The following is a 19,820-nucleotide window of genomic DNA, read 5'->3' on the forward strand; positions in this document are numbered from 1 at the left end:
CTGCAACACAAAGTTACCTGATAAGTGTTTAACAAATTCTAGGATTTGTATCATGTGATCACAGTTAGTTAAATGTCAGGAGCAATTTACATTTTAAACAAGGTAAGACACACACTGACAGTATCTGCCTTCCCTCACTGTCTATGTTACTTTAAATACATACACAACCAATATATGCAAAAAAATAGTTTGGAAATAGTTTCAGTTTTCACTTACTGAAAAACGCCAGCATGAAAATCCCATCATTACCCACTCTGAGCTGGTCTGCATCACTGAAGTCATCTCTTGTTGGACACTCTTCCTCTTGAATCTGTAAAACATAAACTATTAGAATAGCTCACTAAACTGCTGATAATTACAACTTTATTATCTTAAGTGTAAAGATAAAAATTTAAATAAAATCTAATGTCCTCAATGTATTGTATAGGCAAAATGAGATAATGAGTACAGTATCTGATACATAATAAGTACTCAAAAAACATTAGCAAGTATTAATTTTTCATGGACACCCCTGAAAAGAGTAACTTTAAAAGTAAACACAAAAAAGATAAAAATTGAATAACATCGAATTAATGAAAATGACATCACAAAAGATCGATGTGACACTGCTGCATCACTGTCAAATGGAAGGAGGATTTTTCATCATCAGTGGTGAACTCTAAATTGGTACAAACTCTATGGTTGGCAATTTGGCAATATTCATCAAAAATGAAAACGTATGCATCCTTTGACACAGTAATTCCAGCTCATGAAATATAAGAAATTATGTATTACAGATAGTTCACTGCAGCAATGTTAAAAAGGGCAAAAAATTAGACACAATCTAAATGCCCATCAATAGTGGGCAACTGTCAGGAGATAATTCTCTGTGAGTCTTTCATGTTTCTACATGTCTCCCAGGTAGAGGCATTGGCTACCTTTTTCCTTTATTATCTTTTCAAGGATGTTTATATAGTAGATGGCTCTGGGAGAGAGAAATAGTATCTCTCTCCAGAGCAGAGATGTAGGCACGCTTATCGGCCATTAGAAAATACTGGGTTCCCCTGAACTCAGGGTTCCACACTGCGAGCAGAGGCATCGCTCGGCCCCCTCTGAGTTGCCCTGCAGGACCTGAGGCTCAGGAAACTGCCGTGGGAAAATGCTAATACCCTGGCTACTGCTACTGCTGCGAATAATAAAGCTTCTGTCTCTGACCCAGCAGTTCTGTGTCTTCTGGGAGCATCCACAAAACTGTGACAAGCTAATCAGTTAGCTTACAAGTAGGCTAAAATCTCAGACCGTTTATAATTCTTGAGATTAATGAAACAAATTATTGTATATCTAAAACAATGAAATTCAAAAAGCAATGTAAAGATTTAGAAATAAAGTATAATCTCCAAAATATATTAAGTGAAAATCATTTATATAGTACAATACTTCTGTGTACAAAAATAATACACAAACACATTCCTGTAGTTGCTTATAAATGTCGAGAAACTTCTCTGAAAGCACGTAAAAAGTCTGTTATCACTAATTGCCTCCAATATTCAACAAATGTTGATAGCATACCCATTCTACATAAGACTTTGCTTCCTGGTACTTGGGATATATGAATGTACGTAAAACAAAGATGCTTGCCTTTCTGAGGCCTATAACAAAGATGCTTGCCTTTCTGAGTGAGGGGAGCCAGATAATAAATAAGTTACTTATACAAAAGGTATAAATGCTCTGCAAAAAAAACAAAAAAAAGTAAGGAAAGGATGTTTAGGAAAAAAAAAATGGAAGGATGTTTAGAATGTTTAGTAAGGGCTACAGTTTTCAATATGGTGGTCGCATAAGCCTCATTAAGGTGACACTGAGCAAAGAATTTAAAGGAGAGGTAAGAGAGTCAGCCATGCAGACGTCTCATAGAGGAGTGTTTTAGGCAGAGGGATAAGCCAGTGCCAAGTTCCTAAGAGAGAATCAGACCTGGCATGTTACAGAAATAGCAAGGAGGCTAACATGGTTGAAACCACAGTGAATAAGAGAGAAAACAGGAAGAAATAAAGCCAGAGTCCACTAAAGGACCCTGGATTTTACTGAGTGAACTGGGAGGTCTTACAGAGTTTTGATCAAATGATTGACATGACCTGATTTACAAACTCACTATCTCCATGCTACATATACATAACCTCAGTTGGGTGTTAATTTTCAATTTTGTGTTAGTACACACAGAGGCTCAGAGAAGCTCAGTGCCTTGCCCAAGATCACATAATTAGTTAGGTCAAGGCAAGACTTAAATCCAGGATACCAATGTTCTTTCCATGCAGTCATGGTAGTCTCACTACATATACTGCTTTTCTGAAAGAAAAAGACTTTCAAAACCATATTGCTCATTATTTAGGCAAAAAGATCCCTTAAACTCTGCAATCATATATCCTTATGGTCTTATGGTCAATTTAATAATTGGCAATGATTAAATACATATTAATGAATTTTTATATCATTTCAAGCTAATTCAAGAAATAAACATTAAAGCACAGTAGAAGGCCAAAAAAACACTGTCAATATGATGGCAAGAATATAAAATTTCATACTCTTTTTGAAACACCAGTCCAAGAGATTTTATCATAGGACATCATTTTTTTTTCTTTTTTTAAAAATTTATTTATTTATTTATTTATTTTTGGCTGCATTGGGTCTTTGTTGCTGTGCGCGGGCTTTTCTCTAGTTGCGGCGAGCAGGGCTACTCTTTGTTGCGGTGCGCGGGCTTCTCATTGGGTGGCTTCTCTTGTTGCAGAGCACGGGCTCTAGGTGCGCAGGCTTCAGTAGTTGTGGCACTCGGGCTCAGTAGTTGTGACTCGTGGGCTCTAGAGCACAGGCTCAGGAGTTGTGGCGCACAGGCTTAGTTGCTCCATGGCATGTGGGATCTTCCTGGACCGGGGCTCAAACCCGTGTCTCCTGCACTGGCAGGCAGACTCCCAACCACTGTGCCACCAGGGAAGCCCAGGACATAATTTTTAAAAAGATAGAAGACATATGCACAAAGATGTCCTTTACAACATTAACACTGGAAAACACAAACACTCTTGAAAAGAATCTAATTGTTCACTAGAGAGGAATGGCCACTATATTATAGTATATTGATTCCATGGAATTTCACTCAACCATTAACATAACAGAAAAATATTTACATAAAATGCTTAAAAAATAAAAGATAGTAGCTATGCAATAATTTCAATTACATTAAACATTGACTTATAAACCCTAAAATTGGTTAAAAAAAAAAAATTAAAATGAAGAGTTGTAATAGGACAACAGTTGTATTTTTCTTTCTGATTTCCCACATTGGCTAATTTAAAGAAAGCATTCATTAACTTAATTAACTGTTATTTATTAAACACCAAGGATGTGCCAGATAATAGCTAGGTGCTAGAAATGTAAACACAAGGTCGTCCTGGAGTTGTTCACAATTTATCAAGTGCTAGCTTTTACATCAAAAGACAAGTTACTGACACACAATTTTAAACAAGGTACAAAAAAATGAACCCTATCCACTATATATGGTCATAATATGAGACTAAGTGACAAGCCATGTTCTAAAAGTTTTATCACGTGAATCATGTGAAACAAATATTTTTCAGAGAAATATTAAAAATGGGCAATACACTTCAGTAAATCAATGAGTCATCACATAATCATACCTGCAACCCTACTCATGAGAAATAAGAAATAGTAGAAAACAGTATTGTTTCCAAGTCTCCAGGCTACCTACATTCCCCCAATGAGACTGGATTTAAGAAATAAACTTTCAGCTCATCCAGCTGAGATTCATTTACAACTGAATGTACTCAAGTGCTAATCAGACCAGTTTTTTATCTGAATCAGGTATAGAAATCCATACTGAATGATACTTTGCAGAAAGAGGGTGCTGGAGCACTGGGATAGAAACTGACGAATTTGAAAGATTTTTTTTACAAGGACCTAAGTTATAAGTTAGTCTCTTTGTACAACTCTGTTTTTGCTTTCCATAAAATTTTCCACAATTCTCACAAGCTAGAGTTACAATGGTATCGGAAATGGGTAAAAACAGAAAACTTTTCTTTATGGACATATTCCAGTTCAGGCTGGGAATCACATTACTTTCTAAAAACAAGACACTGGAAATGATGAAGGGTATTTAATAGTAACACTTCAGAGTTTTCTTTCCAAAAGGTTTAATCACCTTCATGCTTACTTCAAAGCACAGAGAACAAGACTTAATGCTTCCTACTTTCTCTTTAGAGTTCTATCCAACTGTGTAGAAGTTAGGGCAATAGAGGACCCAAGGTCCTAAGCATCCTTTAAGGACCTTTACCATTTCCAAAGTCCCTAGGAAAACACTCCCTGAGAAAAGGAGTTACTGTCCTACTTCACTGAGAGTGTGTGCATGTAAATATAAATGCATGTACAAACACACATGCACTAATAAAAACTCCACACCTTAATAGATCTATCCTCCTTCTCTATAGTTCTCCCCTCCCAACATCAAAAATCCTTATTGACTGAGCTATATTTATGCCACGGTCTTAACAGAAACTTACTTCCCCCTCAGAAGGAAAAGAAATCAATAATAGGGGCTTCCCTGGTGGTGCAGTGGTTAAGAATCCGCCTGCCAATGCAGGAGACACGGGTTCGAGCCCTGGTCCGGGAAGATCCCACATGCCGCGGAGCCACTAAGCCCGTGTGCCACAACTACTGAACCTGAGCTCTAGAGCCCGCGAGCCACAACTACTGAGCCCGTGTGCCACAACTACTGAAACCCACACATCTAGAGCCCGTGCTCCGCAACAAGAGAAGCCGGCGCACCGCAATGAAGAGTGGCCCCCGCTCGCCACAACTAGGGAGAAGCCCACGTGCAGCAACAAAGACCCAACACAGCCAAAAGTAAAACAATTAATTAATTAATTAATTTTTAAAAAATCAATAATAAATTTGAGGTTTACTATCTTTACTTATGTGCCCAAAACTATTTATGATGACGTTTAACTCTGTGTGTGTTGGAGGATGCGAGTGGGAGCAGGTCTGAAGAGGGTTGTGGCTGATGAAAGAAACCTGTCCAGGAAAAATGCTTACCCATCAAATAATCTACGCGCTGGGCTCTGGCCTGATGGCAGCAGGACAAGAATGCTATACATACAAGCACCTTCTTCTCCCTTTTCCCCTCACCTAATTCTAGCTTTCCTGTGTCATGTGATATTTCTGTGTCTTTTTCCTGAACAAAATGGGGTTAACCCAGAATTTGACATCTCTAAAGACTAAAGCAAGAAATAAAGGTAACAAACTCTAGTCCTGCTTGCAGCCACATTAAAATGTAAATAATTTCTACCTTTTACCTGACTGAAGAATAGCATACATACATCTCATTGATTCTCCATTACTGAGACAGCCACTCCTTTTACCAGAACAGGAAATAACACACATGTATATCACTGACTCTATTACTAAGACAGGGAGATGAGGGAGAAAAAAGGGCGGTGGACTCTTTGACCATCATTCTCAAATTCTAGGGTGGCATGTGTTCAAAGGACAAAAAAAAAAAAAAAAAAAAAAGTGAATTGACAAACATAATTTTGTAGGCCTGGTAACTTCTTTCTTTGTGTCTTTAACCTACCTTGAGTTCATTCATAGAGTCACGAAACTGGCTATGCTAATATATAAAAAATGAAGTTGAGACACAGATGTAGAGAACAAACGTATGGACACCAAGGGGGGAAAACTGCGGTGGGGTGGGGATGGTGGTGTGCTGAATTGGGCGATTGGGATTGACATGTATACAGTGATGTGTGTAAAATTGATGACTGATTAAAAAAAAAAAATGAATAGAAAAAAACGATCTATAATTATAGTTATGGACCAGAGAATCTAAACTATATACGAAGGGAAATAAGGACACTAAAGACACTTCATTGACAGTGAAGAGGTCAATGGGGTGGGGGTAACTTGAATGAGGGAGTTGGAAGTATGGGGGGGGGAAGGTTAGTGCATGAGATGCCTGAAATCAAGACTTAGGAAATGATAAATTATTGGTAAAGATTCCACCTAGGATGACCACAAGCGAAGACAGGGTGCAGGAGAAGACCAACAGAAATCGAAATCGAAATGAGAAGGTCAAGGAATGCAGAAGGTAAATTTAAATAGGAGAGTGCCAAAAAATGATGACACAAATAAGTAGTAGTAAATACTAACAAAACTACAAGCACAAAGAACTATTTTTGATATTACTGAATATACATATCAATGAACACAAATAATATTCTCAGAAGGAAATGGTAACATTGTCTTACTCTTTGAGATGTTTCTGCTGCTGCAGCTGCCATTGCAGCCGCTTTGGCCTTCTCAGCTTCATCATACGTAGGAAGAGAGGTAGCAACACTGTAAGGAGGTGGCACAGGATAAAACTCACTGTAAACGTCTGTATCTGAAGAAAAGGATTTTTAAAAAAGATAACCATTAAAACAAACTAATATTATGTTTATAGCCAGAACGTAATTTAATAAGTTACAGAATGCCACTAAAGACTATCACTGCTATTTGTAGTCCTATGTTATAAGCTATATAACATATAAATTACTACTACATCGTATATATTATTTTAGTCCTATATTTATTATCAAGAGAAAGAACTGATAAATATCATCTAACGGCTGATATACCAAACAAGAACATCAAGAATGAGACTCTGAAAATGTGGGCAACACAAGGAGGTAAGAAACTCACCATATATGAGCATCCTCTATGTTCCTACTGCTATGCTCAAAGACTTTATTTGCCCATAATCTCACAGCCAAAAAGTAAAACTATCAGGAATAATGGTAACAAACACTGAAACAGCACTAGCCATTTACTATAACACTGCTAAATACATTAACCTTAGCAACTCTGAGGTTCAGTTAAGTGATTTGCCCAGTATCACACAATCAAGAAGTGGCAGAAGCCAGGGATTTCCTGACTCCAAATACTTTATTATTTATTATTATTTATTATTTATTTATTCTCATATTTACTTGATAATATATAAGACATTAATTTTTCTACACAGGTCAATTTTAACAACTCCTAAGAAAACTCAGTATTTCTCTTTGCTAAAAGATTGATGATTTTTAACTCTTTTTTTACTCTTGTCCCTTCTCCCATTTTCCCCCCATCTACCTAGTTCTTTAGGTTTCCTTTTTTAGAAGAATTTCTCCCTCCCCAATTTTTAAGCTATTTTTGAAATATGATCTCCAGAACTATATTACAATATTAAATATAGACTGCTAATTTTTTTTAAAAACTGCATCATTTATTGCCAACTTTGGTATAAGTAAAATCATACACACAGGTCAATCAATTGATTAGACTTATGCTAGAATCACTGACATAAAAAACAGGTAGATTCTAAAAGTAGTACATACCACAATGTTTGACATCACCTCTGTGGTCTCCTCTATCATAACTACAGCATTTTTACGTCTTCTACATTGTTTACAATTTTACCTATCTTTATCAGATTTTCTTGCATTTTCCACATGAAAAAACACTGCACTCCAGCAATATTTTTCCTGTTGTGTTTTAATGTACATAGGTTTTAAAATAAGTATTTTTAATGCTATCAATAAGAGCTAAGGATCTGAAGTTAGGCAATTTTCAATCTAATAACAGGAAGTGGTTAGTGGGAGTATAATACTGAATGTTATCCACCAAAAGTCACAAGAGTCATAAATTCTTAGAAAAGACTTATCATTGGGATGTAAAAACACCATACACCGTCAGGTAAATAGATTTCTTTAATTCTGAAGACTAGAGTAGAAGCAAAATTTAAGTAAAAACCATGATTATGAATTTAAGCAATAACATTAAAACTATACATTTTTAAAACTGGAACAATGGCATATATTATCCAAGGACATTAAAAATAGATATGTAAGTTTCTGAAAAGTTTTAAAACCCAAGATAGAAAAAATATCTCCACCAATAACAAGTGAAAGTTGGGAAGGAGCACCTTTAATTTTCACTTGTTAATTTTACTTACTTTTCTTCTACCCTTTAAGGCAGTGGTTGGTTCTCAACCACAGAATTTAAAGTCTGGGGAGCTCCAATCCCAGCTCCTCTTCTTAGAAGTTATGTGACCTCAAGCAAATCACTTAAGCACTGTGAAGTTCCACTTTCTCATCCATAAAACTGACCCAGCGAGGCTATTACTGGCTATTATGGGATGAAACAGAAGAGTATTCAAGAGGACTCTGTACACTGTGAAGCAATATGCAAATGTCACCTTTTATAACTCATGTTGCTCAGATCTACAAAAGCAGCCATAAAGCGACCTACTGAAGAACATAATCTCCACAGAAAACTGGTACTGCCCATGCCTATAATATAACAACACTGACTAAGAAGCTGAAGAAAAATAATATCAACAGTTTTCATTAAACAGAAACCCAAAATTCTAGAATTACTCAGTTCTTGTGCTCAATTATAGTCAGGAATGGCCTTTTAGCACAGGTGAAAAAATTAAAAAGACCAGAAATCACAGAGGAGACTGTGAGAATAACTGAACTTCTAGGTACCAGGCTCCACTTGTTTCACAGTTGAAATTTATCTAACCTTTAAAAATGTCATGCTACATTATCAAAACTATTCCAGATCATAGAAAAATGAGAAGCTTCGCAATTCACTTTATGTTGCTTCCATAATATTAATACCCAAACCAAAAAGACAGCACATAAAGTTTTAAGTCACACTAATAAAGCCGCAAAAACTCTAAATAAAATATTAACAAATTTAAATCCAGGAAAGATTAGAACATGATGACAAAAAGAATTTATTCTAAGAATATAGGGATGGATTAGCTTAAAGAAGAAATCTGTTAATAATACATTTCATTACAACAAAAATTGAAGGAGAAAACCCATGTAATTTTACAATAAGGTACCAAAAAGATGACTCCCAGGTTTCTGGCCTGCTGGAGCCATTTACTGAAATGGGGAAGACTGTCAAAGGAGAAGCTCTGGTGGTAGAGGGAAGAGGCTGTACACAGTTGTGGTGGCGATACTCCTTGAAACTCTTCCCATGAAGAGGTGGAGACTAATTCCTCAATAATCTTTAATAGAGACTAAGTGACTCACTTCTAACAGCCGGAATGTGGCAGATGTGACACTGTGACTTTTGAGGCAATGTCACAGATTCCATTTGGCTTTCTCTCAGAATGCTTGTTCTTAGAAGCCAGCCTCCATTCAGTGAAGAGCCCAGGCCACAACAAGAGGCCACAAACAGTTGTTCTGGCCAACAGCCTCAGCTGAGGCCCTAGGATCAGCCAGCAAACGTGTGAGTAAGGAAGCCTGCAATTACCTCCAGTCCCAGAGTCACCATCAGACACAATCACATGAGACCCTGGAAGAGAACTTCATAATGGAGCCCAGTTCCCCCCAGACCATGAGAATTAACAAGAATAAATGGTTGTTATTTTACTCCATTAGGTTTGATGTAGTCTGTTAAACAGCAATAGCAACAGTAGCCACAACAAAGGGACTGCAATTTCACTCTCAGCATCTTCCATCATAGAATGATTAACTTAGCATTACTGGGAAACAAACTGTGACCAGAGAAATAGATGAGGGTAGTTCTTGAGAATGACCTGCAAGGATGAGAGGAACAGTAGCAAGCAGTAATCACTGCCTTGTATTCAGGAAATATTACCATGTGTGGGGGGACATTATGTGTACGCTTCACCTCCATTCACATGTACTTACCACATTCTCACTCACATTCATCATTAATAATACCTTGTTTATGACTATATAAGTAAACACACACACATATGGGTACGTTTATATATTCATGTGTGTATGCATCATATGTGTGCATGAATATATATGTATATATGGTTATTTCTTCCAAAAGTTATATGGCTAGTCCACTGGGAAGGGATTCTAGTAAGCATAAGAAAGTTTAACAAGCTACACTTTTAAATTAATTTTTAAAACAATGAGACAGGTAATCTATGAAATATTTTATAAACTATCTTTAGAAAAACCTTTTTTAAAAAAAATCATAAAACTGAAGAAGCCCATTAACAGACTTGATAATTACACAAAACCATACTGGTAAAAACAAAACAAAAAATCGAGCTATTAAAAACATTACTAGTTGTTTCATACTGAAAACAACAATACCTGAAGTTGTAGGTACTTCCACAGTAACACTGCTGTAAGGTGGAGGAGAAGAGTCAGTCTCAAGTCCAGATGCTGAAGGAGCAGCCTGCACATGCTGTGGTGTTGGGTTTGAAGTTGACGGCTGCTCTACAGCAGATGATTCTGAATTATCCTCTTCATTGTGAAGCTAAGAGAACAAAGGAAAATGAAAACATTAATGTGCATCAAATTAAAAAAAAAAAAATTTTAAAGATCGTTTCAGGCAAAGAATCATTTTTTAGCTAAAAACAAGGTAAAATAGCATTTAAAAAGATGAACAAAATCTTTAAGAGACATAATCAGTCATTAAGAAGTTTAGAATTTTTATAGTTTCTTTACAATAAGGATGAAGTTCAAATTGTTAGGATTTATAGAGGAAAAAAGTCATGATTACAAATAGATTCAAGTTCTCTCAGTCCTACAATAAATATTGTCTACCACGTATCAATCACCGTGTACTGCAAAGAAAACTCCTAACACAACCACAATACCATATCTATTACACTAGCATCTAAAATAACTGGAAATGTAAAATGTATTAATGAAACAGAATAACAATATATATACATTCCAAAAATGTAGAATACTGTGAGAAGGTTTTCCCAAGTACCAAAAGAATTACTAATAAAGCAAAATAAGTCAGTGTGCACATAAAATTCTGAAAAACGTCCATTACAACAAATTTATTGAAAGTTCAATAAATGCTAGATAATATATTGAGATCTCTATCACTTAACTCATTCAATCCTCACAACAAGCCTGTAAGATAGAGACTATTAGACTGTTATCCCCATCTGACAGATTAAAAGAAAAAAAGAAAAAAAAACCAAACCAAACCAAACCAAAACCACCCCAGACGTGTAGAGACTTAGAGTAACTTGCCAAACATCACAACAGCTAGGAAGGGTAAAGCCACGAATCACACCCAAGCAGTAGGGCTGCACACCTCTTACTTCATTTATATGGAAGGAAGGAAGGAAGGAAGGAAGGAAGGGAGGGAGGGAGGAAGGAAGGAAGGAAGGAAGGAAGGAAGGAAGGAAGGAAGGAAGGAAGGAAGGAAGGAAGGAAGGAAGGAAGGAAGGAAGGAAGGAAGGAAGGAAGGAAAGGAGGGAGGGAGGGAGGGAGGGAAAGAAATTTTGTCACAGAGCAAATCTGTGTGTTGTGATATAATGCATTTTTGGATTTTAGAAAGAATAGGTGAATTATTACTCCACTTTCTAGGAGCTTTGATAAACTTATTTTCTCTGTACCTCAGTGTCTCCATAGGTAAGTTCTGAATGCAACCAAAATCCTCAAAGAATTGTAAAATAATATTTGAAAATCATCTAGCATAATGCCTCACACACAGAAGGCATTTAACAAATACTAGTTCCACCCTTCTTCCCTTTTATTTAATATACTTTATTTTATAAACTCAAAAACAGAAATTATGTGGTACTCTGTCAGTCCAATAAGTAGTCACTCACTCACCTCTAAAGAACTTTTCTAAATATGCCAAGTAAAACAGGAGGTCAATTTACTTCACTGCTGTTTGCATGTGTCTTGGTAAGCGATCACGCTAGCAAAACACTTTTGGGGGTTCATAAAGGTATTATAACTTTTAACAAAACAGTATAAACAAACCTAAAATCATCTCAAGTTTAAGAAGACAACTTTTTCCATAACACTACGGACAAAAAATGTTGCCTGCCATTCCAGTAAACAATGAATGTTGCCCACCATCAAATCATCAGCCACTGCAGCCAACCCCACACAGTGCACCCTGAGGGGAACTCAGGATGGAGAAAAACAGGATACTGGCCCTAGATAGTTAAGAAGCATATCTAAAGAACAATTTCAATAAGCCCAGACTCTTGCCTCTCCGCATACATAGAAAAGCCCTGAAATCATTAACTTAAGATGTCTGTTTTGTGTGATCAGCAGTAATCTTCTCATGTCCTACTACTTCCCCCTACCACCCCAGCAAAAACTCCAGTGTATCCCTGTCCTCTTTGCAACAGCACCTCAGAGCTTATCTGAGAGGCTGTCTCCTGGGCTATAATCCTCAGTACGGTCCTCAAATAAAACATGTCGCAATTTTTAGGTGATGCGTTTTTCTTCCGTCGACAGCACCAAAGTTTATACAATGACATCCACTCACAGAAACTGAATTCTAAGGTCAAATAAGCATACAGTCAACTCTGTATGAGCTTTTACATTTATTTACTTGCAGCACTTTTCCAAGTAGGCACTAAACGAGCACCCTCTTGACCAGCAGCACTCTGCCCTGGTGTCACAGAGCAGCGCCCATGTTTCCCATTACAAGGCACCCAGGAGCATTCCCAGTGCAGTCATCTTTGGCCACACTTCTGGGAGCAAAAATGTCAGATGAACAAGTTAAGGCAAATAAAGTACAGATAAGTACTTAGTATATACTTAGTAATTTAGAATATACTAGTATATTTAGTATATATAGTAATTAGTATTACTAAACAAATAATAATGAAGGTGTCAAAAAAGAGGAAGCCACTTTTCCATATTTACTATCAATACCGCAAATGTAGATGGAATGTACTGAAGAGAAAATCCTACGTGACAAACAACTCTCCTCTAGTTCCTCACAAGAAACACCCCTACCACATCAAATATACAAATATGCTCCCCAGAATGACCAACTCTCTTCTTAAACCTGTCAAAATATATTCAAATAACTACAATAAAAAGAATAACTACAGATACTTTTACATATGATCTCAGAAGTAAAGCTTTGGAACTTATAAAACACACCAATTTATTTCAACTGCCTTACCTAACACCTCCAGTTTTGTTTTTACAAAATTATAATATAGGGGACTTCCCTGACAGTCCAGTGGTTAAGACTCCGTGCTCCCAACACAGGGGTACGGGTTCGATCCCTGGTCAGGGAACTAAGATCGGGCATGCCACACAGCACAGCCAAAACATATATATATATATATTACAGTGAACAGTTGCTCTGTGTTAACAGTAAAACCCAATAACTCAGTCAACAATCTCTACCCACTGTAGCATAGAACTTCCAATTTACTTTAAATGCAACACTGTATTTTGATATCTTTGGTGTCTCCATAAATTAACTGACTGTGTGATGAGACAAAATTATTTTTAAGGAAGCACAAGAAAAATTTTAATATAAAAATTTTTCTGCCATTTGAGGCACTACCCCCTCCCCTTTAGTGTGCATTGTGCATCTGCACTATACGTTAACTAGATCCCCTTAGAAGACGCAGGAATGCCTGCTCACTCAAAAAAATTAATTTCCATCTGGTGCCAGCAAGGTAACTCCTTAGGAGATAACATTCCTTTCTCAATTCTGTAACGAGTCACAGTGACCCCACTACTCACCTTGTTGGAGTATGTAAACTGTCAATATGTTACTTTGTCTCAAAAACTTATATAACTGTGCTTTGACCTCTAACCGGCAACAGCCCTAGGAGCTTTCTGAAAGACTGTCTCCCGGTTATAATCCTCAGACTGGCTCCAATAAAAATTTCCATTTTGTTCTTAGATTGACTATTGTTTAATTTTTTCGACATTTGATTGCCTTTTAACTAAGTTCTTACAAGGGTTCAAATTAAGTTACATGTTTATCAAATTAGACAATGCCAATTTGTAGAAATTTTTCCTTAATCATGCTGCTATGTTGTTAAATGGTTCTATTTTACATTCTATAACAATTACTTAAACAGCAAAAAAAAAAGGGGGGCGGGGAGGAGTGGGGTGGGACCTACATATATTCAGTAATGAACCAGGCTCTGTGTCCCATCCACACATCACCTCAAAAGTTATCTTCCCAGGGAATTGCCTGGCGGTTTCACTGCAGCGGGAGCAGGGTTCCATCCCTGGTCGGGGAACTAGGATCCCAAAAGCCAAAAAAAAAAAAAAGAAAGTTATCCTCCCAGCTTGTCCTATCTACGAGCCTCCTGGAAAAAAATGTGGGCAATAGCATGTGAAAATTAAAATATCTTTCATCTAGTGACCAGGGTGATGAAAAGTTGCACACTAAACCATAGTTTTTTAGTCCGAAGGGTAAAAGGATGACAAGAGGGCTTTGTTAAATGTATCTAGCTATCTCTAGTTTTTATAGATGTATATTAAGTATTTTTAATGATAAGGAAACTGTAATCATTATGATTAGCTAGCTGGAGGTCTAGCCTTCCTGTATATAAACTATAGTTTCTTTTACTTTAATTGGCGTGTTTCCTATACATATCCCTTTATTCTATTTTAAGGTGATAAAATATTAATGTAATAACTAGAAACTTTATTTTTGAGAAGCTAGAGATCTCACTGAATGTTTTCTAAACATACCAAGATGGGAATTACGGACGTGCAATCAAGTGTTGTTTAGTGAACAGTGCCCTGTACCAGGGCCTGGTAGGTTAGCCAGTTGTATGGTCTTTTTTTCACCTTTCTTCTCATTTCTTTTCTCTTCTTTTCTGTTTCAATTTGGGCACAGAAATTGAACTACAGGGCAGAACTGTAAGATTTTGGGGAAATAAAAAACGAGCTATCTCTAAAGTTGTTTTTTTAAAAAAGTTTCTAAAGAACTAATATATGTTGTATACTGCCATATTCTGACTACATTTATTACCAAAGGGCAAAACTGGGGAGAAGAGTTAGTAGTTGCAAGGAGATAAATTTTAGCTCAATAAAAAAAGTTAAAAATTTTTAGTTAGAACTTTTTAATTTTGCTTTTCTGTGGGGCAACAAATCCTTTCAGGCAGATTTTGGATGACTATCTGGCAAGGCTGTTTTATAACTAGGATGACCATATAGCTGTTTTCCCCAGGACAGTCCCACTTTACACCTGTTGTGTCACAGCCCCATTCAATTTAGCATTTTCTCCACCCCGTTCATTCTCAAAAAAATTGTACGGTCGGTCAACTGACATATAATGGGATTCTTGCCCTTTGTACAAAATCAGTAGATGACAAAGGTTCCTTCTGACTCTAAGATAACACGATTCTAGAAAAAAACCTCTGGTAGCCTCTATCATTCAATGTTGCCTTATCTAACACCTGATTTAGAGAAGCAAACAGATATGTGTAGCAGTAAAATCAATCTGTAGAGTCAAGTTACTCATTTTAGTCACCCAAGAAGAAAGTAAGCTACCTTATCTATGCTCCTAGGGATAAGGTGCTAAGAAATTTCTACAAACAGCCCAAGTGTTAAAACCAATAGCTCAGAAGATAGAGTTCCACAAAACAGTGCTGCTTAGCAAAGGGAGCTAGATTTTCTACCAACAACACTGAATTACAGCAGTCGTCCTCATACACACACATACCATTAAGCAAATGAACAGGATCTTCTTAATTTGAGGTTTACTCCCCACCAAATTTTTTCCACTAAACTTTTGCTGTCTCTGGATACCTTTCTTCTAATGAGAACTAGCCTATGATAAAGCAATGATTAGCAAATGATTCGAAAATGATACAAATGATTAGGAAAGAGTGCATAAGCAACAAGTAAACATTAAAGGAAAAATATTTACCGTGCCTAATTTTCAGCTTCTTCTTTTGAAAGTACAGAAGTTTGGTTACAGTTTTATATTTCATAATATAATACAGGCATATTTCTGCTGGCAAAAACCTTTCTTGTTAGTATGAGAGAATATCATTATTTCATGGTGTTCTACAAAGAGCACAGTGGGCTTCAGATGCTCTGTCACCTGAACAAGTCTGCAAAACAACTGTTAAAAACCAAGTATCATCAGATATTTTATCAAGACACAACGAAGTGTCTTTTAAACAAAAAGGATTCTTACTTCATTTTTAAACTGTTACTGTCTGCTCATGATATGCCAACTGAAAGAAAGGTGTAAAAGACTATGTACAGTATAACTGAGTTTTTTTAAATAATAAGAGAGAGATAAACACAACACTGTAGATCAACTATACTTCAATAAAACTTTCTTTTAAAAAAGCTATTTCCTACAAATTCCAAAAAAAATAAATAAATAAGAGATTATTTGTGTAGTACATATATAGGCAATCAAAATTTCTGGAAGGATACACTAGAAACAGCAAAGAGCTGCAGGTGGGGAAGAGATTTCATCATTCTCTACTATTTGATTTTTCACCCTAAACATAAATCACTTTGAATTTTTAAATTTTTAATAAATAAAACCAAAATGCAAAAGTCCTCTAATTTCTGGTTTGGCATGTCTCACAGGCAACAATGTTAAGGTAAACACTATATCCTATGATAAAAAAGCTTTTTCCACATAAAATGTAATATCATTATAATAGCTTCCCTGGGTTTATGTATATACAACTTTCTATTAAAAATGACACAATCTGAAACTGTAACCACAGGAAAAATATATGTGAAGAACGCAAATGAGGAACTGTATCTGTTTTTTTAAAGGAAAAATTGAGAGGGATAATTAATGGGGCAACAAAGTGATTAAAGAACAGAAGACCAAATTTATATTGGCACACTAGACAGTTCTTCTGAGCTTCTGACCTAGATATGCACTCATTAATTCATTTCTTAAAACAACATTAAACATAGTCACATAGTAAAAAGGGTCTCTAGGCTCTTTATGTACAATTCTTTTCCTCCCATACTGCACTGCCTAGTTGACTTCTACACACAGTTCAGGTCTTAGCTTAAAATCAAGTTCTCGGACTTCCCTGGTGGCGCAGTGATTAAGAATCTGCCTGTCAACGCAGGGGACACAGGTTCGAGCCCTGGTCTGGGAAGATCCCACAGGCCACGGAGCAACTAAGCCTGTGCACCACAACTACTGAGCCTGAGCTCTAGAGCCCGCGAGCCACAACTACTGAGCCCGTGTGCCACAACTACTGAAATCCGCACGTCTAGAGCCCGAGCTCCGCAACAAGAGAAGCCCCCGCTCGCCGCGACTAGAGAAAGCCCGCGCAGCAACGAAGACCCAACGCAGACATACATACATACATACATTTTTTTTAAAAAATCAAGTTCTCAAGAAAATCTTGCCTATCTCTCAAAAGTAGATTAGGATACAATCTTAAAGCACCCTGTTCTTTAGCACACTTATTACAATAGCAATTATTTATGTGACCATTCATTTACAATCTGTTTTCCCAGCTAAAGTAAGAGCTCTACAAAACTGGAGGTTATGTCTGTCTTGTTGAACACTACAAAAATAAGCTCCAAAGTATTTGGAATCAACTTTGGTTAAAATTAAAAGAACATGCAATATAGGTCACCAGTCACAACAGTATAAAATGGAAAGACTGGAGAAATAACCTAGCTATAACCCAAGTACTTTGAAGTCTCTAACAGCTAGTTATTTCCTTAGTAAGTTAAAGGAGAAAGAGTTAGAGTATATTTACGTCCCAATGACCTCCAAGGAACAAAGAAACCAAACAGATGGGATAAAGATCTTATATAAATTGCTATTTTCAGAAGAATTCAGCCTCCAGTTAAATTCCTTTTTATATGCTAAAACTGCAATGTAAATCGGCTAGATCCTAAGATTCTCTCTTTGAATACAAAGTGCTCTATATGGTACACTCATTAGTCGTGTTCATAGTCCTTTAATTAAATGACAAATACTTGATCTTATTCTTAAATGTTTATATCAACAGAAAGATTCACTTTTCAAAATTCTATTTAGCTTACTCAGATCTTACCTAAGAAAATACATATTTACAAATCTGCCCTCTAATTATGCCTCTTTAGCAATAGGTCAATAAGATCTTAACACAGATTATCATAGTCCAAGGGAAAAAATGAGAGAAAAGAAAAAAAAGAAAGGAGAAAAAAATATTTGAGTGCTGGGCTGGCAGTTTCTCATACTTTCGTTCATCTAAGGCTGTCTGTCTACAGGGCACTGCTCCCTGTCAGCCCCCATTTACCTCCTCGGTCTCCCCCTAATTTCTCAATCTAGCACACATGAATTGAGCATGAAAAGACCATCATGTATGCCATAACTGTTTATATATTTCATCATAGGAAGATGTTCTGCTTCAGTCTCACCTTTCGTGGTTTTATACCAAAATATGTGTGTTGCATAACATATTTTACGTTTACTTTTAAAAGACTGCATTCTTCAAATCTGGCCAGTACTTGGGTTTTTGTCCTCTACAACTCAAGCAGCTTTTTGAGGTGTATTTATTGATGATTACGCTGTGGTCTTAAGCAATTAAGTTATCTGTGGCAGACATGTGATTGTCTCCCTCAAATCCCGTCCATCCCTCTTTCATTACAGATTCACAGTACTGTGGGTGGGACTGCACCCACCCTGCTATCTACGCTGGTCAGGATCATTTTCTCCTTTGGCACTGCAACTGCTTCCCAGCCAGCCTGGCCCTCCTCCTGGGCTGGGTGCCTATGTCAAAGGCGGGCAATAAAATAAGCTAAGACTGTCCACTTAGAGGACATAGAACACTGCTGTGGAAATAATGATACAGAGCAATTCCAGGGTTTAAGATTTCCTTAATTGGTTTGGGGACCATAATTTAGAAACCCCAATGGAGAAGGTGCCCCCACGCATTTTTTATAAGCAGAAGAAAATTTTAATGATAATGTTTGAATCTACAAAACTATTCAAACCCTGAGTTTTCAAAATAGCTCAATGTTCTGATTTTTATAAGCTAACATACTGGTATTTGTAAAGAAATAAATGTTCCCTGCCATTCCAGTTCTACAAGGATAAAGCCATTAGCTACTGCCGTGGCCCAGGGACAGCGCACCCTGAGGGGGAATTCAGGATGGTGAAAAACAGGAAACATTCTGTGCTTTGGATATACTGGCCCTTAGATAGTTAAGATGTGTATCTAAGAAAACATTTCAAATGACCTCAGATTCTTGCATCTTCCCATACACAGAAAAGCACCAAAATCATTCACTTCAGATGTCTTCTTTGTGCTTAGCAGTAATCTTTTTATCTTGACTACATGGTTTTCCCAGCAAACAAAGTTCACAGGCATCCTGGCTCCTCCCTTACCTCTTCGGAGCAGTTCCTCGGAGCTGAGAGGCTAGCTCTCAGGCTATAGTCCTCAGTAAGGTCCCTGAATAAAACTGAACTCACAACATTTATGTCGTGTGTGTTTATTTCAGTCAACATATCCTATCCAACATAAGCAATGATAAATATAATGACAATGGCAACTTGTAACGAAAGGTTCTTTTCTGTTTCCATAATCAAATCAAATAAGAACCCTTTGACAGATTCTCCAGAAAGTTTTTTACCTGCATGCACCAAAATAAGTCAGGAAAGGTCATAACTGGTAAAGTTTAAAAAGCAAAATTGGCTGAAGAGTATACTTCATAATAGAGAAGTGAATCTCAGATATTAAAGTATAGTAATAATATTAAAATAAGCCCCCTTCTAGCAATCAAAATCTGAACATTCAAGAGGTTTTAAAAGCAAAACTATTCAGGCACCAGAATAAAAAACAAGAACTAGTAAACTCTAATTGCAACCATCTCCTTCCAGGAAACTATCAGTTCCAAGTTTGTGCTGTACTTCATGAGGCCCTAGAAGCTTAGAGACCCTTTAATTAGATCTGGGAATATTATTACCTTCCTAGTCAGATCATATGCATGTGAAATTTAGGAAGTATGCTTTATTCATCGTGGTATCCCCTAAAACAGGTAGCAGAGTTTAGGACACAGAATAAGCTTCACATTAAATATGCA

The 19,820-nt window shown here is 36.7% G+C and overlaps 1 protein-coding gene across 1 annotated transcript in view; it reads right to left on the bottom strand.

The window, feature by feature from the left end:
- NDFIP2 (Nedd4 family interacting protein 2) overlaps window positions 1–19,820 on the bottom strand; it is a 59,872-nt gene that overhangs the window by 18,647 nt on the left and 21,405 nt on the right. Inside the window, exons 2-4 of the mRNA XM_082434888.1 lie at window positions 10,152–10,317; window positions 6,285–6,418; window positions 217–310 (exon numbers count right to left, since the gene is read on the bottom strand). Of these exons, the coding sequence (XP_082291014.1) occupies window positions 217–310; window positions 6,285–6,418; window positions 10,152–10,317 (394 nt within the window). The remainder of the gene's footprint in view (window positions 1–216; window positions 311–6,284; window positions 6,419–10,151; window positions 10,318–19,820) is intronic.

The sequence above is a fragment of the Balaenoptera physalus genome, assembly GCF_965194825.1.
Source record: "Balaenoptera physalus genome assembly, chromosome: 18".
Taxonomy (NCBI): domain Eukaryota; kingdom Metazoa; phylum Chordata; class Mammalia; order Artiodactyla; family Balaenopteridae; genus Balaenoptera; species Balaenoptera physalus.